Consider the following 27,365-nt stretch of genomic DNA (forward strand, 5'->3'; position numbering starts at 1 on the left):
AGGTCACAGCTCATGCACATTTTGTTTTCATTTATATTTCTCGCACCATTCTCCCATCATTGGTTAGAAATTCATTCATTTTTCAAAAAAATGGCGGCACGAAAAATCGGCCGTTGCTGCAGCCCACTAATGATTTGAAATTTGAAAGAAAATTCTTAGTTACGATTTTTGTAATATTAATATAAAAATCCAAGATTATAAGAATATTTAGCAAAAAGGCATTTTGTATTCATTTTAGCAAGGTTCAGAATTAGGTCAAATCTTCAAATTTCATGCATGTTGCTGAAGATCAGAGATCTCTGGAAATGCTGCCACATATGTTCCAGCTTGGGTCTAGTTGAAGTACCCTTAAAAAAAGCCCAAATTATTGCCAGCAGCTGTTTAATAAGCATCCTTTCCATCTCAAATGACAACATAAGAGACTCGGTACAATAATCCTTTCTCTGAATAATAAAAAAAAAAACGGTTTATAGATTTCATACCGACAACAATGAAAGAATTGATGTGCACTCACCGGCCACTTTATTAGGTACACCTTGCTAGTGCCAGGTTGGACCCACTTTTGCCTTCAGAAAATTGTTCTTCTTCGTGGCATATATTCAACAAGATGTTGGAAACATTCCTCAGAGATTTTGGTCCATATTGCCATGATAGCATCATGCAATTGCTGCAGATTTGTTGGCTGCACATCCATGATGCGAATCTCCCGTTCCACCACATCCCAAAAGTGCTCTATTGGATTGAGATCTGGTGACTGTGGAGGCCATTGGAGTACAGTGACCTCATTGTCATGTTCAAGAAACCAGTGGTGAGATGATTTGAGCTTTGTCACCTGGCACATTATCCTGCTGGAAGGAGCCATCAGAAGATGGGTACACTGTAGTCATAAAGGGATGGACAGCAACAATACTCAGGTAGGCCTTAGCGTTTAAATGATGCTCAATTGCAACATTTTCCAATCTTCTATTGTCCAATTTTGGACAGCCTGTGCGAATTGTAGCCTCAGTTTCCAGTTCTTAGCTGACAGTAGTGGCACCCGGTGTGGTCTTCCGCTGCTGTATCCCATCTGCTTCAAGGTTTGATGTGCTGGTGGTTCAGAGATGGTATTCTACATACAATGGTTGTAACAAGTGGTTATTTGAGTTACTGTTGCCTTTATCTCATCTCAAACCAGTCTGCCCATTCTCCTCAGATCTCTGACATCAACAAGGCATTTTCGACCACACAACAGCTGCTCGCTGGATATTTTCTCTTTTTGGACCATTCTCTGTAAACCCTAGAGATGTAAAAAAAAGTCTGGTGCGCTACTAAATTGCAATAAAATGAACAATGTCAATCATGCATACAAAATAGTGTACAAACAATTTGAAACAAATGAAAATGTGAGTGAACAAAGTCTCTGGTATCTCTTGCAAATCAATATAATGTGTTTTCCGTGAACAACTCCACCAGAAAAAAGCGAAATAGATGAATGTGCAAATGAAGTCCAGTGTTCATATAAATTCCAAAAATAATCACTGGTGGCCGTGAGAAAACCAAGTGCTGCTGCAAATCAACAAACGTGACGTGAAAATCCCATCACCTGGTGAATTCACCGCTTACCAGCTTTAAGTAGATTTATGGCAGATATACAGAATATGAATCCAAAGGGACCTCTGTAGATAACCAAAGGGAGTGCTATGTTGGAATCCACCCTTGTGTGTGACAGGGGGGGGGGGGGGCAGCTGCTTACCAGATCCCACTGTTTCCAAACATGTAATGAGTGTAGACTCTCTTTGTATACGTAAATGAGGGACTCCTGGTGTTTCCTGGTTCTTCTCTCAGACCGACACTCATATAAGGTGCACCATGAAAATGAGGGAAGAGACTAATAGAGCATTACCTTATATCACATTTATTAGATAAAAGTAAAGATTGCACTTACAGGAAAAAACGAAGATACAAGTTCTGTCTGGAGAGCGGCGGCTGCCTGCAGTGCAAGCCGCGGCTGTTGTGATTGACGGCACGACTCCTCCTTCGCTCTGACGCGAAGCCCAATAGAGAGTCTCTTCCCTCATTTTCATGGTGCACCTTATATGAGTGTCAGTCCGAGAGAAGAACCAGGAAACACCAGGAGTCCCTCATTTACGTATACAAAGAGAGTCTACACTCATTACATGTTTGGAAACAGTGGGATCTGGTAAGCAGCTGCCCCCCCCCCCCTCCCCTGTCACACACAAGGGTGGATTCCAACATAGCACTCCCTTTGGTCTTTATCTACAGAGGTCCCTTTGGATTCATATTCTGTATATCTGCCCTAAATCTACTTAAAGCTGGTAAGCAGTGAATTCACCAGGTGATGGGATTTTCACGTCACGTTTGTTGATTTGCAGCAGTACTTGGTTTTCTCACGGCCACCAGTGATTATTTTTGGAATTTATATGAACACTGGACTTCATTTGCACATTCATCTATTTCACTTTTTTTCTGGTGGAGTTGTTCACGGAAAACACATTATATTGATTTGCAAGAGATACCAGAGACTTTGTTCACTCACATTTTCATTTGTTTCAAATTGTTTGTACACTATTTTGTATGCATGATTGACATTGTTCATTTTATTGCAATTTAGTAGCGCACCAGACTTTTTTACACTATTTCATTTATACACCTTTGGTAGCAGCACACTCACATTTATCAGCGCACTTTTTCATTTATAAACCCTAGAGATGGTTGTACATAAAAATCCCAGTAGATCAGCAGTTTTTGTAATACTCAGACCAGCCCGTCTGGCACCAACAACCAGGCCCCGTTCAAAGTTACTTAAATCCCTTTTTTTCCTCATTCTGATGCTCAGTTTGAACTTCAGCAAGTCGTCTTCATCACGTCAAGATGCCTAAATGCATTGAGTTGCTGCCATGTGATTGGCTGATTAGCAATTTGTGTTACCAAGCAAATTAACTGGTGTACCTAATAAAGTGGCTAGTGAGTGTACAGTCAGGTCAATAAATATTGGGACATCGACACAATTCTAATCTTTTTGGCTCTATACGCCACCACAATGAAATGAAACAAGAAAGATGTTCTTTAACTGCAGACTTTCAGCTTTAATTTGAGGGTATTTACATCCAAATCAGGTGAAAGGTGTAGGAATTACAACAGTTTGTATATGTGCCTCCCACTTTTTAAGGGACCAAAGGTAATGGGACAATTGGCTGCTCAGCTGTTCCATGGCCAGGTGTGTGTTAGTCCCTCATTATCCCATTTAGGCTTGTGACGGTATCAGATTTTCATGCTGCGATTAATTGATTAAGGTTTTGCCACGGTATACGGTTAGACATATGCCGGTTTTCGGTAATTCGATATATCGCGGTATTGCATAGCCACGGTATTGTTATTGTGGCATTTTTAAAATACCGAGTTTCTCTGTCAAGTCTGCCTGACTTGTGAATTGATACATTTCAGTGAGCTGGATGACTCATTCACTCACACAGCTAACCCCTTTCAGCATCAGTCTCCCAGTAACTATAAACAAAAATGATTACATTCGTATCTTTTCCTTCCCTCTGCCAGGGAGAAAGGAAGTTTAACCTCTTAAAGACTGGATCTTTTTCTGACACTTGTTGCTTGCAAGTTAAAATCAGTTTTTTTTTTTGCTAGAAAAGTACTTAGAACCCCCAAACATTTTATATATTTTTTTAGCAGAGACCCTACAGAATAAAATGGCGATTGTTGTAATATTTTATGTCACACTGTATTTGCGCAGCAGTCTTTCAAACGCAATGATTAGACTTTAATGAATAAAAAAAAAAAAAAAAAAAAAACGTAACAGTAAAGTTATCCCAATTTTTTTTTTTTGTTGCACAGAGAATCGTGAGAGAATCGTGATCTTTATTCCAAGCTAAAAAATCGTGATTCTCATTTTGGCCAGAATCGTGCAGGTCTAATATACACACACACACGCATAGCAGCCCACATTACATTATTATATAGCCATCAAGCAGTGTCTGGCCTACCTGGTGATGACTGGTCCTGGCGCTCTGATCCGATGGCCTGGTCTTTAAAGGGGCAAATCCTTGCGATCCAGAAGTGGTTAAACCTGCAGGAGGACCGGTGTTTTTATCTATTAATGACTTTACTATTGCTTTAGGCCTGGTTCACATGTATGCGGGTTGGTGGTTCACATGTATGCGGGTTGGTGGTTCACATGTATGCGGGTTGGCGGCCCACATTTGCACAGGCATAGCAGCCCATTGATTTGAACGGGCTGCTATGCCCTAATTTTCTGCAAAAAAAAGGTGCATGCAGCATTTTTTTAAAATTCAGTGGCCTTGAAATCCATCCTGCTTTTGCACCATGCGACTAACCTGCAGTTCCTGCTCTGGCAAGCTTTCTGCATCTTTTGTATACGTGGGCACGGCATTTAAAAATAAACAGTTTGCGTGTGCAGCAACGGCAGGTAAGTCGCATGGTGCAAAAGAAGGATGGATTTCATGGCCACTGCATTTTTTTAAATTCTGCATGCACCTTTTTTCAGCTGAAAACGCAGGCATAGCAGCTCAAGCCCATTCACATCAATGAGCTGCTATGCCTGTGCAAATGTGGGCCCCCAACCCGCATACATGTGAACCAGGCCTAAAGCAATAGTAAAGTAATTTATAAACAACACCTCCTTAAGGTTTAACCACTTCTTGACCACAAGGATTTGCCCTCTTAATGACCAGGCCATCGGATCGGAGCCGAGCGCCAGGACCAGTTATCACCAGTTAGGCCAGACACTGCTTGATGACCTATTTTAGGCCTGGTTCACAGAGTCTGTACTGACTGACTATATAATAATGTGCAAAAGTGAACCAAAGCCCCTAAATTCAGCAATGAAATTGAAGTGAGGTGGAAATTTAATAATTTAAATTTAATAATAGAATACCGTGATAATACCGTATATAGGCTTGTGACGGTATCAGATTTTCATGCTGCGATTAATTGATTAAGGTTTTGCCACGGTATACAGTATTATCACGGTATTCTATTATTAAATTTAAATTATTAAATTTCCACCTCACTTCAATTTCATTGCTGAATTTAGGGGCTTTGGTTCACTTTTGCACATTATTATATAGTCAGTCAGTACAGACTCTGTGAACCAGGCCTAAAATAGGTCATCAAGCAGTGTCTGGCCTAACTGGTGATAACTGGTCCTGGCGCTCGGCTCCGATCCGATGGCCTGGTCATTAAGAGGGCAAATCCTTGTGGTCAAGAAGTGGTTAAACCTTAAGGAGGTGTTGTTTATAAATGACTTTACTATTGCTTTAGGCCTGGTTCACATGTATGCGGGTTGGGGGCCCACATTTGCACAGGCATAGCAGCTCATTGATGTGAATGGGCTTGAGCTGCTATGCCTGCGTTTTCAGCTGAAAAAAGGTGCATGCAGAATTTAAAAAAATGCAGTGGCCATGAAATCCATCCTTCTTTTGCACCATGCGACTTACCTGCCGTTGCTGCACACGCAAACTGTTTATTTTTAAATGCCGTGCCCACGTATACAAAAGATGCAGAAAGCTTGCCAGAGCAGGAACTGCAGGTTAGTCGCATGGTGCAAAAGCAGGATGGATTTCAAGGCCACTGAATTTTAAAAAAATGCTGCATGCACCTTTTTTTTGCAGAAAATTAGGGCATAGCAGCCCGTTCAAATCAATGGGCTGCTATGCCTGTGCAAATGTGGGCCGCCAACCCGCATACATGTGAACCACCAACCCGCATACATGTGAACCACCAACCCGCATACATGTGAACCAGGCCTAAAGCAATAGTAAAGTCATTAATAGATAAAAACACCGGTCCTCCTGCAGGTTTAACCACTTCTGGATCGCAAGGATTTGCCCCTTTAAAGACCAGGCCATCGGATCAGAGCGCCAGGACCAGTCATCACCAGGTAGGCCAGACACTGCTTGATGGCTATATAATAATGTAATGTGGGCTGCTATGCGTGTGTGTGTGTATATTAGACCTGCACGATTCTGGCCAAAATGAGAATCACGATTTTTTAGCTTGGAATAAAGATCACGATTCTCTCACGATTCTCTGTGCAACAAAAAAAAAAAAAATTGGGATAACTTTACTGTTACGTTTTTTTTTTTTTTTTTTTATTCATTAAAGTCTAATCATTGCGTTTGAAAGACTGCTGCGCAAATACAGTGTGACATAAAATATTACAACAATCGCCATTTTATTCTGTAGGGTCTCTGCTAAAAAAATATATAAAATGTTTGGGGGTTCTAAGTACTTTTCTAGCAAAAAAAAAAAACTGATTTTAACTTGCAAGCAACAAGTGTCAGAAAAAGATCCAGTCTTTAAGAGGTTAAACTTCCTTTCTCCCTGGCAGAGGGAAGGAAAAGATACAAATGTAATCATTTTTGTTTATAGTTAGGAGACTTAATGCTGAAAGGGGTTAGCTGTGTGAGTGAATGAGTCATCCAGCTCACTGAAATGTATCAATTCACAAGTCAGGCAGACTTGACAGAGAAACTCGGTATTTTAAAAATGCCACAATAACAATACCGTGGCTATGCAATACCGCGATATATCGAATTACCGAAAACCGGCATATGTCTAATCCCATTAAAGGTCCAGAGTTCATTTCAATGTGCTGTTTGCATTTGGAATCCGTTGCTGTCAACTCTCAATATGAGATCCAAAGAGCTGTCACTATCAGTGAAGCAAGCCATCATTAGGCTGAAAAAACAAAAACAAACCCATCAGAGAGATAGCAAAAATATTAGGTGTGGCCAAATCAACTGTTAGGAACATCCTTAAAAAGAAAGAACGCACCGGTGAACTCAGCAACACCAAAAGACCCGGAAGACCACGGAAAACAACTGTGGTGGATGACCGAAGAAGAATTTCCCTGGTGAAGAAAACACCCTTCAAAACAGTTGGCCAGATCAAGAACACTCTCCAGGAGGTAGGTGTATGTGTGTCAAAGTCAACAATCAAGAGAAGACTTTGCCAGAGTGAATATAGAGGGTTCACCACAAGATGTAAACCATTGGTGAGCCTCAAAAAAGGAAGGCCAGATTAGAGTTTACCAAACAACATCTAAAAAGCCTTCACAGTTCTTTCCGTTGCGGCTCCGCCCCTTGCCCGCAGACCCGCACAACCACCACCCAGGGTTGTCGGGAAGAGGCCCTTGTCCACATCAACATGGGAACTACGTGTTTTAGGGTGGGGGGGCAGAGTCCCCTTGCCCCAAAGCACCCACCCCCCATGTTGAGGGCATGTGGCTTGGTATGGTTCGGGGGGAGGGGATGGGGGCACTCGCTCATTCCCCCCCCCTTTCCTGACCTGCTGCATGCTGGGTCTGGTATGGATTTGGGGGGGGCTCGTTTTTTTTTGGGGGCGTGGGGTTCCCTTTTAAGATCCATACCAGACTCAAAGATCCTCAGAGCACAAGTTGCATTCCGTAAGTCGGATCAGATGATGATCCAACTTGGATGCGACTTCCATTTAAATAGATGGGGTGAAATGGCACCCAAGTCAGACCGAAGTAGTGCAGGAACGTTTTTCAAAGTGGGATCAACACAAGTCGGATTGGTTAAGACGGCTCTGACAGGAAACTATTGATTTTGACTTGTCATGCCACTTGTGCTCTGTAGTAATTGGATTTGGGAATGGAAAAAAGCAGAGGGTGAAGAAATTTTGAGTAACGCTTACACGGAAAACGCACATTAATGTCAATGCAAAATGCTTCTAGAAGTGCTTTTTTTTTGGCTGCTTTTTCCTGCATCGGTACTTGCTTTGCAGCTCATTTTTTACGCACTGTGTGCGTGAGGCCAAAGTATTTCTTTGACTGGTATAAGTACTCCCTGAGCCATAAAAGACAACCTCTAGGGGTGCCCATATACCACATAGAAAACATCCAACTCCATGCTTAGTTTTTTCTATTTTTTGAATAGTAAATATCATCCTGAAGTTGTGTTTACTTCTCTATCCTTGAAAGTTGACTTCATTACCTTTATTTCAGCCTCAGATGTTTGCAAGGAATTAAAAGAAAGGGGTGCTGATAAAGCCCCCCATTTCTTTATGGGATGGCGGCAGAGGCTATTAGTTAAAAGGGAACATAGGTAGTTAGATTGTCAGGTGGTTTTTTCTCTCAAGCTATTGAACTTTTGACCCAGGTCACTCAGTTTTAAGCTTCCCGCTCTAATCTGTGGGTATCCAGGCAGTTTCTGTAAGAAACTGCAGCTTTCCCGCCCGATTAGTAGCTATCTCCAGGCAGATTTGCGCGTGGAGCTCCGTTCCTGCTCAAATATCCCGCTCTTTTACAGATAATCCGGCATCAACTGGTTCCCAAAGGGCTAATTAAGTAGTGACCGCGGGGCTCCGGGTCACTTCACCTCAAAGGAATTCAACTACTGCGTTCCCCTTCCTCCCACCCCTTTTTCCTTTGGTCGTCGCGGCCAGTTATTATTTATTGGCACATACTGTCGCCTTAGCATAGGTGCTTTGGTGGACGCAAGTTTCATTTGGTGATATATTTTAATATATGTTGGATAATGGTTGTGAAAGTTAACGTTATGTTTGTCAACCTGAGCCGTAGTGGCTAGGTTGTGTTGACGTGATTTTAATCTGTAAGTGTAAATAAAGTTTGAAGATTTTATTTATGTATGTTTTAAGCCAATAATAAAACAGCCGCAGCCTTTTATGTCCAAGCTAATATCTTGTGGTCTATTTATTTATTTATTATTAGTACGTCTAGTATAATTTTATAGTTATTAGATTTAAGTAAACACATCCTACCTGCCATTCCCATTAAAGTGGTACTAAACCCAAAATCCAACATTTATTACATTGCACCTTACCAATTCTTAGATGTGATAGTTGCATTCATTTTTTTTTCTTCCATTTTCTTCTGGTGATCATCTGGTGATACAGCTAGTAAGGTCGGCCATACACTGAGCGAATTTCTTCAACCCATGGTTCCAGGAAAGAAATTTGCTTGATTCCCCCATCAACACACATAGTTTAAAGCCCTGTTCATTCAAAAACGCCCAACAAGCGAAATCCCCAAATTTTCAGAGCAGTGCGCTCCCAATCACATGCAATGTCTGTTATCGCACATACTGTATGTCAACCTCAGTCACATTTTTTTGCATGGGTGTAGACTAATAATTTAGGTTTATACTCTTATTTGAATTAGAACTATGGCAGATGTAGTCCCGAGAGTTGTTATGCAAAACAAAACATATTCTTTAGCTTTTACCCCAGAAAATACAACCTAAGTGGTCTTTCTGTTGTGTTGGTCCCACTAGACCACAGGTTTACGGAGATGTAAAAATTCCCGACCCTTTGTCCAAGGCCATATGTCACACAAATGTAGCAACTGCTGTTGACAGCAACTGGTACATAGTTCACATACATTATAAAGCCACAGCAGTGAGAGAGTACAAGAGAAAAAGCCCAAAAATCTACATAGACAATAATTACAAGCTAGTGAGTAAACCTGTGAAATAATAAATCCATACATGCCTGGAATATGGTAGGCACAGACAGTTGTCAAAATTGGTCATCTGAATCGTAGAATTGCAAATTTGTAACTTCTACCAATTGCTCCCCAAACACCGACTCCTTATATATGTACTGAAGGGCTGTATGACCCAATAGTGATATTTTGATCATGGATAGGATTTGGTGAGGTGAATAGGCCACTTGTTTCTCATACCTAAACCTTTAATGGGAAAAACTCTCTGCCACAGAATATCTTTTACTCCCCAGCCAAGGAGTCTCACTTCTGTTGCAACAGCAAGCCGTCTCAATTCTCCTACCACAATCTCTGCAACATAAGCCTGAGGCTGGGTTCACATATGTCCGGCTGCAGTTTGCAGTCCGGTGCGTTTCTGTTCACTGGTTCAGGTGTGATTCAGGTGTGAATTTTATGCCTGAATTTGCACCTGAACCGGACCCAAAAACACACAGGGCCCTTTTTTAAATTCCCACTGCAGCCGTCCCGGACATGTGTGAACCGGCTCCATTGAGAGCGAGTCACATCTACATTTTATGCAAATTAGATGCACATCCAATTCACATATATGTGAAGCCTCATGAAAGATCCAACCGGCACGATGAGACCACATTTTAATGGCTCCAGCTATAAGGTGGATCTAAAATTGTATATATTGAAGTGAAGTAATCTATTCACCTAAGTAATTTATTCAATGTGTATCAAATCCGGCAGGACTTTCCACTACATAAATAATGGTAGATGGTTTTCATACATGCTTTGATATATAATCAATATGTTTTGTTTTCCATTTGATCCCTTCTGATAGAGTTAATATATATTATATATATATATATATATATATATACAGTAAACCCCCCTCCATTGCGGGGGTTACGTTCCGGACCCAGCCGCGAAAAGTGAAATTCCGCGAAATAGAAAAACCCTATTAAAATGCATTGTAGGCATGTTTTTTTACTGTCACTGTACGTGTAGAAGCATTTTAAGGTCTTTAAACACACTTTTAAAACAATAGAAACTCATTTAAACACATAAAAGATACTTAGAGACAGAGCAAGAGCTATGAAAAACACAAAAATCTTTCATTTTTAATGATTTATATAGTAAAATAACATTACAAAAAAAACCGCGAATTACCGGGACCGCAAAAACTGAACCGCGATGTAGCGGGGGATTACTATATATATATATATATATATATATATATATATATATATATATTCACAGTATCTCACAAAAATGAGTACACCCTCACATTTTTGTAAATATTTTTATTATATCGTACAGCTTATATAACAGTGTAAATTTGCTGTCCCCTCAAAATAACTCAACACACAGCCTATAATGTCTAAACCACTGGCAACAAAAGTGAGTACGCCCCTAAGTGAAAATGTTCAAATTGGACCCAATTAGCAATTTTCCCTCCCCGATGTCATGTGACTCGTTAGTGTTACAAGCTCTCAGGTGTGAGTGGGGAGCAGGTGTGCTAAATTTGGTGTTATCGCTCTCACTCTCTCATACTGGTCACTGGAAGTTCAACATGGCACCTCATGGCAAAGGACTCTCTGAGGATTTGAAAAAAAGAATTGTTGCTCTACATAAAGATGGCCTAGGCTATAAGAAGATTGCCAAGTCCCTGAAACTGAACAGCAGCACAGTGGCCAAAACCATACAGCCATTTAAAAGGGAGGTTCCACTCAGAACAGGCCTCGCCATGGTTGACCAAAGAGGTTGAGTGCACATGCTCAGTGTCATATCCAGAGGTTGTCTTTGGGAAATAGATGTATGAGTGCTGCCAGCATTGCTGCAGAGGTTGAAGGGATGGGGGGTCAGCCTGTCAGTGCTCAGACCATACACTGCACACTGCATCAAATTGGTCTGCATGGCTGTCATCCCAGAAGGAAACCTCTTCTAAAGATGATGCACAAGAAAGCCCACAAACAGTTTGCTGAAGACAAGCAGACTAAGGACATGGATTACTGGAACCATGTCCTGTGGTCTGATGAGACCAAGATAACTTATTTGGTTCAGATGATGTCAAACGTGTGAGGTGGCATCCAGATGAGGAGTACAAAAACAAGTGTGTCTTGCCTACAGTCAATCATGGTGGTTGGGGGTGCATGAGTGCTGCCAGCACTGGGGAGCTACAGTTCATTGAGGAAACTATGAAAGCTGACATATACTGTGACATACTGAAGCAGAGTATGATCCCCTTCCTTTAGAGACTGGGCCACAGGGCAGTATTCCAACATGATAATGACCCCAAACACACCTCCAAGACGACCACTGCCTTGCTAAAGAAGCTGAGGGTAAAAGGTGATGGACTGGCCAAGCATGTCTCCAAACCTAAACCCTGTTGAGCATCTGTGGGGTATCCTCAAACGGAAGGTGAAGGAGTGCAAGGTCTCTAACATCCACCAGCTGCGTTATGTCATCATGGAGGAGTGGAAGAGGACTCCAGTGGCAACCTGTGAAGCTCTGGTGAACTCCATGCCCAAAAGGGTTAAAGCAGTGCTGGAAAAAAAAAATGGTGGCCACACAAAATATTGACACTTTGGGCCCAATTTGGATATTTTTACTTAGGGGTGTACTCATTTTTGTTGCCAGTGGTTTATACATTAATGGCTGTTTGTTGAGTTATTTTAAGAGGACAGCAAATTTCCACTGTTATACAAGCTGTACACTCACTACTTTACATTGTAGCAAAATGTCATTTATTCAGTGTTGTCACATGAAAATATATAATAAAATATTTATCAAAACCTTTATTCCCCTCTCTGGCTGTACCATTGACACCATAAGGCAATCCTCTTTTGCTTATTTATTGTTTTTAGGCGCTTCTCAATGGAAAGCCGGGATATTTATCAATGCCTACCACACTTCCCACAATCTCCTCAAGTGACGCCAGCCATGAAAGTGTTTATACTGGTGTTGGCCTTTCCTTGACTTTTCTCTTATTTATGTTACCACCTGACACCCCAAGTTGCTGTTTTCTTGACCTTGTGCTGCTGCCAGGATCTGATGGACCTGGCGGTTTAGGTTCCTTATTTGCACTTATTGATATTGATTGTTGTATGCACTTACTCACAGTTTACCATATGTCATACCTGAACAATTTATTTCACTCTATGTTTCATACCCCCATGCTTTTCCCCTAACTCTGTAAAACCCTTCTCTTTCAATAAAATAAGATTGAACTAAAATGTTTACAAAAATGTGAGGGGTGTGTTCACTTTTGTGAGATACTGTATACTGTAAATATACTGTCTATAGTATATATATATATATATATATAGCCACCAACTGATTTGATTGCTATGCCACACATGGGGAAGTGGATTTCAGTTGATAGTTAGGAACTGATCCTAACCTACAATTGTTAATGATTAATCTCATCTTTGTCTCCACCATGTGATGTCATTATTTGCTTGATAGAAATACATTCATTATCATAAAAGATCAATCCTTTTTTTGCCCTGGCTGATTAACTCAGTTTGATCAAATCCATTCTAAATGGATTCTAAATTGGAAGGTAAGTTTTCGCTAAATGTCTGCTTGCAGATTTAATGGTTTTGTTTAAATCCAACATGGATCGGATACAAAAATCAAAATGTATTTGGCCACCATTAAGCCCCGTACTCACCGTCTGTCTGAGAGAAGCAAGCCGTTTGGCCAGCTTCTATTGGACGAGCACCCTGGAAAACCAGCAGCCGACCGGCTCCCAATCAGCGCTCACAGCCAATGGCTGAGAGCGCTGATTAAATTGTTCTGGGGGGGGGGGTTGTCCCCCTGTCAGAACACGATAGCTCAGTGGGGGAGATCGCTGTACTAACGTCGGATAGTTAGTACAGCGGCTCCACCCGGAGCTGTCAGTTTTTAGTTAAAAAACTAGTGTGTACCAGGCTTTAGGCTAGTTATACACTCTAATTCCTCCTGTATTGAATTGTATTGTAACTGTATTGTCTTCCCTCGTATTGTAAAGAGCTGCACAAACTGTTGGCGCTATATAAACCCTGTATAATAATAATATATAAATCCTATATAATAATACACAACCTAATTGTACAATCTCCTCTAGAACTATGTAATATGAGGACACACCTACTAAACTATCCATTCAACGCCGGTTTACACTAGAACACACATGTTCCCACCTGGTCAGGATTTGACAACCTATTCATTTCAATGGGCTGCCAAATGCACAGGAAAATCATGCTGCACCAAACCGCATACTACTGTGGTCACATGCTGCGTTTGCTAGGTAGACCGCGTTCTAAGATGAACCAGTCCTCAATGTGTGTCCAATCAGGCAGAACATTGCTTTCCATAGTTGATGGTAGATCTTAAGGAGATTGTACAATCAGATTGTATAGTGTATGGTCAGCTTGACGCTGACAGTGATTCATTAATGCAGATGAGTTTACTGTCTGTGTTGTGCTGAAAAATCATTTCCAATATCTATTAAAATGATTGAAATAAAATAATCGATCACAAAATAAATCCATATACAAAAAAAAATATTATGCAGATTGGAAACAATGCCACTGAAATCAAAACTCCAGATCACCAAAATGAATCCTGGAGTAACAAAACTAAAATATTCCAAAATAATTATTTTCCTTCAGTTTTTTTTTGGAAGCCAATCTGCTGGTAACAGAAGTCAGGTTTGCTGATTTGAGAGTCTGCAAGTGACAGAAATCTCCATTGAATGTTACTGGAAGAGAATATGATGTCATAAATCTCTGATGTCACAGAAAGTGGAAACTACTCACCTCCTGCACCTCCTCATCAGGCTGTGGGGATGCACTTGGGCTGTCTCTGGCTTGGGGTTCCGGCTGGAAGTAGATATAGTAAACGTTATGTGTATGTCCCTTCTGTCACCACCATGTGCTTCTGTCCTCTACAACACACACCCCGCCCCCACACTGTATTCTACTACTACACTCCTTTTTTAGACACAGCCGTACTTCATCTGTCTCACGCTAGGTGGCGCTATAACTGAAACTGATCATTTGTGAACACACAGCGCCACCCACAGCCTGCAAATAGAACAACAACATATATTTTTTATAGGTTATTTTCTTTAGTCAATAGTAGCCTAACACTAAACACATCAGCAATCACACTTTTTTAAAGTGTAATTTAACTCTGCAGTACATGATTAAGATACATATAGATATCTCACATGTGGTATTGGAGACTGAAGATACCCAGACCAAAAATATACAAAAATGCAAAATGATGTATTTGTTACTGTTCCAAATAAAAAGACAACACATGGTCTACTCATAAAACAAGGATTTGGTACCCACAACATATAGAGTATATATAATTGACTGTAATATTGTCATCTATATATGATGGTTGCATTGCTTGTTTGCATTTTACTCATGTGAAATATTATTTTAAAGTGGAACAGTACACTAGGGGGGACTATTTATTATTTTTAAATTATGAAAAAAGTTAAAATGTACTTTTATATATATATATATATATATATATATATATATATATATATATATATATATATATATATATATATATATATATATATGTGTGTGTGTGTGTGTGTGTGTGTGTATTATATATATACACAGTATATACACATTTTATATATATATATATATACAAATTATATCAATGTTATATTTTTTACACAATATTCCCATCACTTTCACCAATAATTCCCACATTATTCCAAAATAAAAATTAATTTGAAAAAATGTGCAAATGCTGTGTGAAAAACATAGGCCCCCTATATATTTTTTTAATTATTTTTGGACAAGTTTAAATTGTTACTAAAGCCACAACAGTAAAATCAGTCTGTATATGCAGTAAAGCACGTTTTTTATATGTACTGTGGAACCTAAGGGGTTAATCCTGTGCCTTGTGCAAAAAGGCTGTTTGATCCTGTCTTCTCTGATCCTCATTTTTTTAAAGTCCCCAGTCCATCTGCTGATAACAGAGGAGCTGAGGATCGTGTGTACTGAGTGGAGATATTGCCTATGTGACCCCCTATAATTAAGGGGTCATATATTTCCGGTAAGGAGTACCTTACTAGATCACTGGGTGAAGTGTGGAGGTGAAGGTTAATCTGCACTAATATCAAGTCTCTGCTAATTTGTGTGACACCAAAGAGATGTGGACTGTTTGATGCTGCATATGGACTGTTTGCACTTTACAATATTGAGCACAGATTGATTGATTTTTTAGATTGTCACCTATCATGTATTTTTAATTTTTGAATTAAGGTTTAAATATCTGCACAAGCACTTTATGTTTGAGCGCGACACTACCCATTCTTTTAAACAACCATTCTTTTAAACATCTGCTGATAGTACAGAGCCCTAGGAGGAACTCTGCACATGCTCAGTTTGGGGTGTAATGTTAGAGAGTTTTTCTCTTTTTTTTTAAGAGGGTACATGTGATCAGCACAGGGCCAATCAGCACTGTCCAAACAAAGGATCAGGGGTCATGCAGCCTCATAGGACAGTCAGGGGAGAATGAAAACTCCTCCTACAAGCTGTAATCAGACACTGATAGAAGTCACAAGACTACTATATACTTCTGATGAGATAAGGTATTTAGCAGTTTATATTTACTAAAATAATTGCATTTCCATGTTCTGTGTACTGTGGTAGACCAGATATAGTGAATGCAGGGTGAATTTAGTAACACTTTAAACCTCCCTTGGATGGATTAGAAAAAAATGTGTAAATGTGTGATTCCTGGGTATTTATAGCCCAGTATATTTATTTTTACTCTTTTTGGACAAGTTTGAACGTCCCTTAGAGCCTTTTGAACCTGGTCTGTAGCAAAATTGCATATGTGGTTTTGCCTTGATTTTGCTATTGTTCAGATGCATTTTCAGTGCTTTTCTGGTGCATTTTTTGGTTGACTGCCCCTGTAAAAAATGGACATGGCTGAAAAACACACTAAAAACCCAACACAATGTAAATTGTTGGTGCATTTTTTAGGCGTTTTTGTTGTGTTTTTGCTGCTTTTTCCATTCAATTCAATGGGGAGCTGGATTCTTGGTGCAGTATTTAAAATGCACCAAAGATGAAGCAAGCAGGACTTTTCAAAATGCACTGCATCCATAGCACAGAGGTGTGAAGAGTCCCATAGGATTTAAAGGGAAACATTTTATCTTGTGTTTTTCTTGCAAGGTAAAAATGCAGAACAAATGTATCAGTGTAAAAGGGCCCTTAGGTTCTTCCTTATTTTCCCTTACTTTGTCTTTGGGGTTAAGTGAGGGGTAATTTCTCTAATGGCGCCAGCAATTAAAAAAAAGAAAATTTGCTCAAGGAACCCCTAGAAACCCTTGAGGAACTCCGCATGAGTAAGGCAACATCATTAAACCTCCTATGTTACCAAGTCTGGATAGGGAAATAGGGCTAAACTATTGAATCCACAATGTCTTAGAACTTTGCACACATTTGTAAACCATTTTTGTGGGACTGCAGTTGTATTATAATATTTTTAAATAGTATATTTGCTAGAAAAATAGTATGATTACAGCTCAGTATGAAGCATTACTATATCATATGAAGCATTAGAGAGTCCTTCCTCCCAAATTTCAGTTTTATGGAAGAGGCTGGAGAGTTTGGTCCTTGGTACATGGAGCTGTCTAAGAGCAGAGCGTCCCTCCCAGTGTATTGGTGTGGGTGAAGTATACAGCTCCGCTCCAGGCCACTTGTCAAAGTCAATGGACAGGGCTGAATGTTGCACTGGGTGGTAATCATGTTTGGGCCCATGTTTAAGGAACAAAGGAACAGAACACAAGTCTTCTGTATCCTAGACCTTCAACCCTGAACACATAAGGCACTAATAATGGGTACCAGCATCCAGCCCTGTCCAGCCCCAGTCCAATAAAGACTTTGACAGGCTCAGTCCGCCTGGAGTCGGGCTGGATGCCTACACCTACACCAAGATGCCAAGGAGGACATACACACTGCTTCTAGATGTCCGCCGGTCACACTACGATCGCCGGTACAGCGGGAGAAAGACAGAGCGACTTATGTAAACAAGCCGCCTGTCAGTTCTCCCTGTGTAAAAATGAAGATCAGACGGTTCTACTATGTAGAACCATTGATCTTTTTTTTTACACCAATAGGAATGTCCCACTACAGTTAGAAGCACGCCCCTAGGACACACTTAACCCCTCCCTGTCCAATACAGTTAACCCCTTCCCTGCCAGTGTAATTTTTGCAGTAACAGTGCATATATATAGCACTGATTACTGCAGTAATGTCACTGGTACCCCCAAAAGTGTCAAAAATGTCAGTCAAGGGTCCGATCTGTCCGCCGCAATGTCGCAGTACCGCAAAAAAAATCGCAGATTGCCGCCATTACTCGTTAAAAAAAAAACACCAAAAATGACAAAAATCTTTCCCTTTGTTAGTAAACGCGATAACTTTTGCGCAAACCAATCAAAATACGCTTTTTGCGATTTTTTTTACCAAACATAGGTAGCGTAAAACAAATTGGCCAAAAATGTTAAAAAATTTTGATTTTTACATTTTTTTGGGGGGAATTTCATGTAAAAAAAAGTGAAAAATATTGTTATTTTTGCAAAAATTACGCTCTTTTTTTGTTTATAGCGCGTGATCAAAAAATCGCACAGGTGATCAAATACCACCAAAAGAAAGCTCTGTTTGTGGGAAAAAAAGGACGTGAAATTTGTTTAGGTACAGCATCGCACGACCGCGCAATTGTCCGTTAAAGTCACGCAGTAAAAAATCGCAAAAAACCCCCTGGTCTTTTAGCAGGAAAATCCTCCGGTGGTAAAGTGGTTAATGATTGGAGTCCTTTAGGCCTCATGCACACAGGGCTTTAAAAATGGCGCTTTTACCAGCGTTGAGTATTTTTTTTTTCAGCCTGTAAAAGCACATCTATTTCAAGCCTCTACATCCATGCACACATAGGTGATTACATGCATATTCGAAGAACAGTGTTTACAGGCTGAAAAAAAACCCCACCAAAGGCATGTTCAAGAGAGGAACTAAAGAGCAGGAAAATGCTAGATGCTTCTAAACGCACCTAAACTCTAGGCGCATCTAGCGTATGGGCATGAATGCATTCCAATGGTTGGAAAAAAATGTATATTCTGGTCAATGGAATCTAATAATGCTCAAATGCTTGACGCGCCGAAATGCGTGTGCAATATGTGGCTTAAACTGCGTTCTTTAAGCAGCTATCGTCCTGCCAGGAGCAGAGGCATTCAGAGGGGCTAAACAGACAGACAGACATCCTGTTGCATAAGGCCTTATAGATATCACTGTATGTACATACAAATAATATAAAAAGTACAAGGAGCACACAGACATCTGCTTTAATCAGCAACTCAAAGTCATATCAAAGCTGAACTCCGGGAACTCAGCCACATTGTAGATTGTACTAGAATATTAGGAGTTAAGTCTGTTGAGGTGCATGCCACCTTGTAGACTTATCACTTTAATTTACAGTCTTTATTTTTACTGATTTCTGGTAGCACAGCTGTTGCTATGCTTCCGGCACTCCCACGCTTGATCTTCTGATCTTAGCTACTGAAACTGCAGAGTCACATCCAGCTGCTGTGCCCGTCCCTTCCCTCCTCCTGCCAAATCACAGAGTACTTTTTATTATGTGAACTCATTCACAAAATATAAAGGCTTCCATAAATGAACAACAGAGGGGAAGGGGTGAGCACAGTGGCTGCTGAATGAGAGTCTCTCCTGTCAGAGCTCTGAGGGTATAGCGATACCTGTACTCCTAAAGCTCCATAAAACAGATGTAAATTAAAGAGATAAGTCCACGAGGTGGCAGGCACCTCGTTGGACCTAACTCATAGCATGCCAGCACATTTTACCAAGTGGCTGAACTCCTGGAGTTCAGCTTTAAACCCCCAGTTTTTAGGCACTTATAGCTATGATTTAATCACTTAATGAGTATGCAGCTTATTTATCTTTAAATCCTTACTTATGTTCCATTTAAACTGGTGCCATGACCACTGCCCAAGGTCTTCTGTTTTAAGGGTGGCTCCTTTCTTTTTCAGCATGCTTTGGAGCCACCATTGCATGCAGGAACTAGTGTTGTGTCTGCCTACACTGTATGCATCAATAGAAATACACAGCCCCATAGCCCAGGATGGCAAGGCACTCCCCCCCCCCCCCAGCCCCCTACCTAAGCTAACAGACTGTCCATTGGTAACTCATTCCTGCGAAGACCTAAGGTTCAGTGCAGGAACCTGCAGCATTGAAAGTTGTAAGGGGTAAGAATTTTACCAAATAGTTTAATGGGAAATGTTTATTTTATTGTGCTCAATGTGTTAGGGTCCTTTCACACGGGCGTTCCGTATGTCCGCAAATTATCCTATTTTTTTGCGGATGATTTACGGACATAATGAATGTCTATGGGATTGCGGATGTCAGTGGATGACCATCCGCTGACATCCGATTTTCTTCCTTTCAGTTCTGTTCCGTTTTTTGGAACGGAACAGAACCCTATTTTTCCTCCGTTCAAAAAACAGAAAGGAAGGAAAATCGGATGTCAGCAGTGTCATCCGCTGACATCCGCAATCCCCATAGACTTACATTATGTCCGTATATCATCCGCAAATGGATGGGATGATATGCGGACATACGGAGCGGATGACACAAGTGTCATCCACTCCGTGAAAAAAAAAAAAAAGAAAGTCCCGCAGCGGAGCAAAAAACCAGAGCGGCCGTGTGAAAGAGGCCTAACTCTAAGAAACTAAAATAATATCTCACCTGAGGTTCAGCTTTATTATGGCTGTTGTCATTACCCATCTTGTGCTTCTATGGCATTATGTAAGTAAAACCTGCAAAAATAAATTGAACACATTAGGTTAAATAACAGGTTATTCCAAATGTAATGTGCAATCACAGTTAGAAGTACTATGCTGTTTCTGCAATTCACACTTCTAAGTACATAAATACTCTATAAAAATCATATATTTATCTTTTGTTCTGTAAAAACCCTTAACCTTAAACACTTCTAAACATGTTCACAAAGAGATGTATTTCTTAACATATTTGTAATATTTCAACGTTTCTGGAAAAATATGTCTACAGTACCTATTGCAACCAATCAGATCACAGCTGTCAAAGGGAGAATCTGATTTAGGCCACAAACCCTTATCTAAATAAAGCTCAGTATCCAAAAAGCAGTTATGTTAGCTGCCATTGTTTATGTTGGCAATTCCTCCAGATCAGTCTTTGTAATATGTAAGTAAATACAGACCCGTGCCTTTTAGCTCTATAATATTCCCGTTTACCATATCATATCCCATACTTAAAGCTCTTGCAATAAATAATGTTTCTTGATAGGCTACTATACAATTCCGAGAAGGCATATGTACAGTACGTAAACAAACTCCTTATATCTCTCCAAAATATCCAACGTGCCTCCACTAGAGGAAAATGCAATCCAAAGTTGTTGCATGGACCCTTCGCACTGTCAGGAAATGTAGGATTGCCGCGTATTCTATGTGAAGCCCCTGCAGCTGTCATATACTTACAGCATAAGATTCCAGACTGTACTTAGAAATGTAATGCTTTCTCTTCCTCCCACACAGACAGGTAAAATAGATCTATATGAGACCCGCCCATCATAACACCAAACCTGCTAAACACACATTGCCGGTACCCGCCCTTAAGAGTCCAGACTACCAAATTACTCAGGATCATCTGTCGCTTAATATTAATGCTTACTTAATTACTTAATGCCTAAATGCCTGGGAATATTGCACTTAAATTTAATTTATGCTTGCATATTAAAGGGTTAGCCCACCTTTATCGAAAAAATGCCTATGTAGGGAAGAGGCCTCTGTAGATTAAAAACAAACTGTGCAGCTTTGACCAAAGTTAAATGATACTATTGCTTTAAAGCGTAACTCCACTTTTGTTGAGAAAAAAAACATTCCCCTCTGGGTGATCTCTGTACATTAGAAGGATTTTAACAAACTTTGTTGCAGATTCCTACCTTTTGTTATTCTGAAGAAATCCCTGTTCCTATGTGCCTCTGTGCTGAGTGGGTCAAATGGGGGTGGTTTCATAATTATCTATCAGCTGTGCAGCTGCAGGGCACTAATGAGGAAAGCTGCTGGGCCTGCATCCCTTTAGATGTGTCTCTATTTGGAGTATCTCACCAAAAATGACATTTTTGTTGCAGGGGATGCCAGAAATCTGACTTGTATCTTAGTGCAGACTTCTGGGAAAATTGGTGAGCCAATCACACAAGCAGGAAATTATGTTTCTGGGGTGTGGTCAGTATACATTCTGTGCACAGAACAGCTTCAGGTAGCCATATTGCATTTTCAGAAAATTACAACAGTTGCAGGTTGAAAAGGAAAGGTAATTTTTAATAACATTCAATTACAATATGATTTGTGTCGCAATTGTATACGCTATATTTTTTTAATTTATTTGCTATTATTTTCCCCCACGAAAGTGGAGTTACCCTTTAAGTGTAGGCCATTTATGTACTTCCCAAAGCCTGGCCGTAAAATTCCCATAGATGGCATCATCCTGTCCTGTTTTGTTGCTAGAGCGTTGCTAAGAAACTCCCAGCCAATTCAAGAACCCTTGCAAGCGTTTTCTCTCCCCGTTGCAGTAGCTCTGAGCTTAGAGATGCTGCAATGGAGGAGATAGTGGAAGGGTAAAAACTGTCAGTTTTTATTGCCATCTGTGTCCCCAATGAAGACATTCACTCTCTCTTTTTTCTTGATAACTATTATCACCAGGATAGATAGTGATCGTAAATCCAAATTTTTTTTACTGGACCAGGAGATGAGGGGAAATCTTCCAATTAGTCACAATAAGTGATGAGCTTGGACTCAGCCTTGGATTTGGTCCCACCCATCCCAACCACAAGTTAGTTGTCATTGCTGGGTCAATGGGCTGCAGGCCTCATTAGGACAAATTTCACTGACCCAATATGGTTATGTGGCCATAGGTACAGCTGTGGGGTGAGGAATCCTTTTTTATTTTTTTAAAAACGTATTTTTTTATTGTGTTTTTAAAGAGAGAATTTACAAAACGGAGCCGTGGGGCATTCTCCAGCTCAAGGTAGTACATAACAACAGAAGGTACAAAAACAATGAAATCCTTACTATTTGCTATATAGTTTATATATGCTCAAAAATTGCTGGAATACTGCTGATATCCACCAAGGCATTAAATTAAGGAGGTAACACTACAGTTGTATAAACCACTCATCCAGTTTCAACCCATTAACGACACAGTTCACTTCTAAGCCATTTGGCACTTCTAGCAGGAAAGCAAAAAAATGTATTCCAGGGTTTTATCCCAGAAAAAAATTGTCCTATGACAATAGGAAGACATAAAATTAGGAAGTATTGTCATCAACCATCAGACTCAGTTTGGTTTACAATAGTGACATTTAATTCTAAACATAAATTCCAGATCTTTTGGAACTTTTTAGGAAATCCATGAGATTGATACGTCTCCTTATATAGAGAAATAACTGAGTTTACAGGGGATTTCCAGAGACCTGAGGTGGGGGCAGTATCTCACGTCCATTTTAGGATAATGGACTTCCTAGCATAAAAAAGTAATTGGCGAAGCAGTGTCATAACAGCCCTGGTAGGTGTCAATGCCTCAACTAAGCCAAGGACACATACAGTATATTTGCCTGCAGTGCAATATGGACAGTGAGCAGTAAACTGAAGGACCAGTATCCAAAAGGTTTGTATATGAGGACAAGTCCAAATCATTTAAAAGTAGTCAGCTAGTTCCACCTGACGGTGGTAGCAATGGGGGGACAATGTGGATATATTCTATGGAGCCGTCGAAGTGTCAGGTAGACCCTATGTAATATTTTAAACTGAATCAGCCTATCTCTACTAGAGACAAGCTACAGAAAAGGGCATTCCCATACTTCCTCCCAATCCTATCCATCCACCTCCAGCAGCTCGGCCAGCCAGAAAGATTGTAGCTTCTCCAAGCCATGATGCACAAAAGGCTGTAGGCCTTCATATACTGTATGTTAGAAAGGGGTTTCATGAGTGACTTGTCCTGCAGGAACGATTCCATGTCAAACGACCCAAGAGTCAAGGGATTGTTCCCAAATTGCGCAAAGAAGGCATGGCGGAGCTGAAGGAATCTGAAAAAGTAGGAGTTGGGTAAATGATATTGTTGCTTAAGGGTGTCAGATGTCTCTATGTGCCATTCTCACAAATGTGGTTTAAATATTACACACCTCTAGTAGCCAAGAGGGAGGGGTCCAGAATATGATAAAATTCTTGGCGATTGGGGTTCATCCACAAAGGTTTATTGGGGGGATAACAAGCTGAGGCGTTTCCCCCTTTAGGTACTGTGGGGAACCTATTTTGCAGCTCTTTGGAACATCAACGAGAGCTAACTCCTAGGTTTAGACCAAACCCTAGCTTATCCCTCGTCCCAACCCAAGATATCCCTAGCACGCCATGTTCAGACAAAGAACTGGACACTTTTATTGTCACCCAAAAGTGACATTTCGAGGTAAAATAGTAAACAGGGAGTTTAACTAAGTACCATTACCCAATCGCAATCCCCCACCCATAAAAAGGCCCACAGACAATCTACAATGAATGTACATGAAACAGAAGTAGTTCTTAATACATAACTGAAATGAGTACCCAAAAACAAAAGGTACCTAAAACAAAACTGCCAAGCCAGACCTCAAAGGAGCACTGTATTAGGCTTGTAATAGAATGCTGCCACCATGGGAACCCTATTCTTCTTAGACCAGCCTAATAACAACATGAAGGCAGGACAGAAAGTGCATTACAGTCCAGCTTGCACTATCCATCATTTCACCACTGCACCTTTTTATGATTGGGTCCAATTGCTGTTTGGAGTGCTCTGACACTGATTTTTGTTTGTATTTTTCTCCCAATGGGGACACCCGTTTAAGGGGTTTCCTCACACTTTGGAGGGATTTCCTCTCATTTCCTGTTGTGTTTCTGAAACAGAAATTGAAGGTAAAAATTGCCAATGTGCCAGTTAGCAAAAAAAAAAAACTGACTGAAGTTTAAACCATTACATTATCCAATTTTTTTTTTTTTTTTTTTGGAATTAGATATATTTTAAAATAAAAGTGTCATGAGAGGAGCATGGAGGCTGCCCCTGCTTTAAAAATATGATAAAAGTCAGTGACCCACAGCAAATGCACAGATTAGGCCTTCTGACTCCTAAAGTACAGAGACCATCGACAGCTAGGCAGTGAGCATTTTCAGAACTAGCTCAGCCAGCCCTTGTATCTCTCTTATAACCACTTTCATTTTGTCTCTCCCAAAATAATAAGGATTCTCATAGTCTGGAAAAGTACTGGCTAGCTGAAGCTAGACAAGTATTCAGTGTTGGACTTACAGTGTAGGCCATGTGAAACCCTTTCTCCTTAAGGACTATACCTCTTCGATCACGTACTTTCCATAATACCTAATAAAGGTGGTTGTACATTGACCAATATTCACTGAGCTTTGTAGGTTTTAATTCTTGAACAATACCAACTAACAAGGAATGAAGGGAATGCTCATAATAACTTAGCTTTCAATCATGCATAGGGTTGCTGCCGAAACAGGAATAAGTTGGGTTACCAAATCTGGGATAAAATATGGGTTTTGGAAGGGTGGTGATGCAAGACAAGTCTCTTGATGCCCACAATGTCATGGTAATATCTACACCTTCAGTCCCCTTTTTCAACAGCACTAGACATTATAACCAGAGCTGTATTAAGATATCATACCATCTTACATACATCTGAATGATGACACCCTGTTGCAGGGAAGTACTGGGCTGGAGGTCAGTACAAATAATATATGTTGGGTTAGTAACCCTAACAGCAGACAATGACAGGTGCTAGGAGGTATATACAGTAGCTACCTGCTCCCTTTTCTACGCCTTCAATCACAACACTGTGCATAGGAAAGTGTTCTAGCATCAACCTCCTTTTCATTACGGAGATGCTATGTGCAAGAATAGAGAATGCAATGGAGGTCAGTGCTAGAAGAATGCAAAATTGGGAAATGCAATGTGTGCAAATGGTTAATGAAGCATATGATATTCATGATGATTGCATGTTATTTTATTTCACTTTTTTTATTTAATTCAGTCAATGCCATTTTTTCAGAGCAGCAGCCACCTTGTTCAGGTCAAAAAGTACTTCTTCGTTTACAATCCATCACCTAAAATCCATCTATTTTAGCATATATGACTATATCTAACTATACATATAAAGAACATAAAACATATCTTTTTCTACCATACGGGAATTGGTTATTCTGCTGCCCAACTGGCTAATAAATGCTATCATGGCCATTAGGTGTCAACCTATGTTGTTTCATTGAAACTTTATATAGCAAAAGACCTATATCTGAATACCAATCAACTCAATTTTCTCTAAAATCCCTGTTAAGATTAGAAGCTTCAGACTTACATTTATGCAGTGGAAATGGTTAAATACAACCTGCTGTTTTCCATAGCCCTGGTGGTACAGTGGTAGGTCTCCTCTTACAATGCCCTTCATTACATGTTCATGCAGCACAGAAAAAATCTTCCATACACTATGATATACTTCGTGTCCTAATGTGCATGCTTGTCAGGTGTTTTTATTTTAGTTCATATTCCCATGTACAGAAATCCACAGGAAAGAAATAAATGTGAACCCACCCATACAACTGAGAAATGCTAACAAAAGAGGATTGTCTTCTGGTAAACTGAGCCCAGGAACTATCCTTCAAGGTGTGGTGTGTAAATCATTTTGTTTTTTTAACAGATACAAACGGAATTTTCTTTCCCAACAAAAATGTTGATTTATGGCAACTAATTTGTTTCTCTAAAAAGAGTCAAATCTTAGATCCACCTAAGATTTCTACAATAATATTTCATGCGATTTTTACAGTATTTTGGCACAATGTTTAAAAAAAACATTTAAATTATGACAGCTCACATGAAAGCCCCTAACCTCTGACTTGCACACTGCTAAATGCTATGTGAACAAGGCAAAACAGTTATGCAGGCTTTAATAATTAACCTCCCCTACCCAAACACTAAACACTTAATAATGTCACATGAAAAATAATTTTCAATACTTTAAAATTTGCAGCTTTTAAAAAATAATCCCTGGTGATCCTGCTACAAGGGTCCCTGTTCAGGCACTTTCTGTTAAAAGTTGACAACATTCTGTCACTGGTAGTTTGAGGAAGCAGTAGACTTTTTCATTTGTGAGTACATCTCTTCCAGCTTGACGACTCATAGAGGGTCCACGGAGTGGATCTCTTCAAGCATGTGAAGATTGTGGTGGTAGGTGAGGGGAACCATGGCTGAATGGAATATCTTGGACTCTCCAATTCGTTGGAGAACAATAATCACTGTCAAAACTTGGGAATCCGTTCCCACTATGGGTAGAGTGGCTGAGCAAGACTAGTTGTGGCAGCAGGGAAGATTGTGTTAAAGGAAAAGGAATTGGCAGCACTCCAGGTTGAGTCAAAATCCAGATTTATTGACTGGATATCCAAATTATGACAATCGTGACAAGGTAGACGCGTTTCACACACTGACTGTGTGCTTAATCATTAGCACACAGTCAGTAATGATTGAGCACACAGTCAGTGTGTGAAACGCGTCTACCTTGTCACGATTGTCATGATTTGGATGTCCAGTCAATAAATCTGGATTTTGACTCAACCTGGAGTGCTGCCAATTCCTTTTCCTTTATCAAGTTTTCACGGAGGCGAGCCGGGGCATGCATCGGTGTGAGTCATCAGGCAATTACACCACCTTGAGCAGTGAGTCCTTGTCTGTTCAGGGAAGATTGTGGTTGAAAGCCACAGAGTAGATACACTCTGTTCGACGTGACTGCTCGC

General features: G+C 40.2%; 1 protein-coding gene across 1 annotated transcript in view; it reads right to left on the minus strand.

Annotated features, from left to right (window-relative positions):
• The window catches only part of TACC2 (transforming acidic coiled-coil containing protein 2), a 229,261-nt gene extending 208,935 nt beyond the window's left edge, over window positions 1-20,326 (minus strand). The window contains exons 1-2 of the mRNA XM_082268876.1: window positions 20,248-20,326; window positions 14,269-14,331 (exon numbers count right to left, since the gene is read on the minus strand). Coding sequence (XP_082125002.1) covers window positions 14,269-14,331; window positions 20,248-20,286 — 102 coding nt within the window. The 5' untranslated portion in view covers window positions 20,287-20,326. The remainder of the gene's footprint in view (window positions 1-14,268; window positions 14,332-20,247) is intronic.
• Between the last annotated feature and the right edge of the window lie 7,039 nt (window positions 20,327-27,365).

The sequence above is a fragment of the Pelophylax lessonae genome, assembly GCF_965119305.1.
Source record: "Pelophylax lessonae genome assembly, chromosome: 9".
In the NCBI taxonomy this organism is placed as follows: Eukaryota; Metazoa; Chordata; class Amphibia; order Anura; family Ranidae; genus Pelophylax; species Pelophylax lessonae.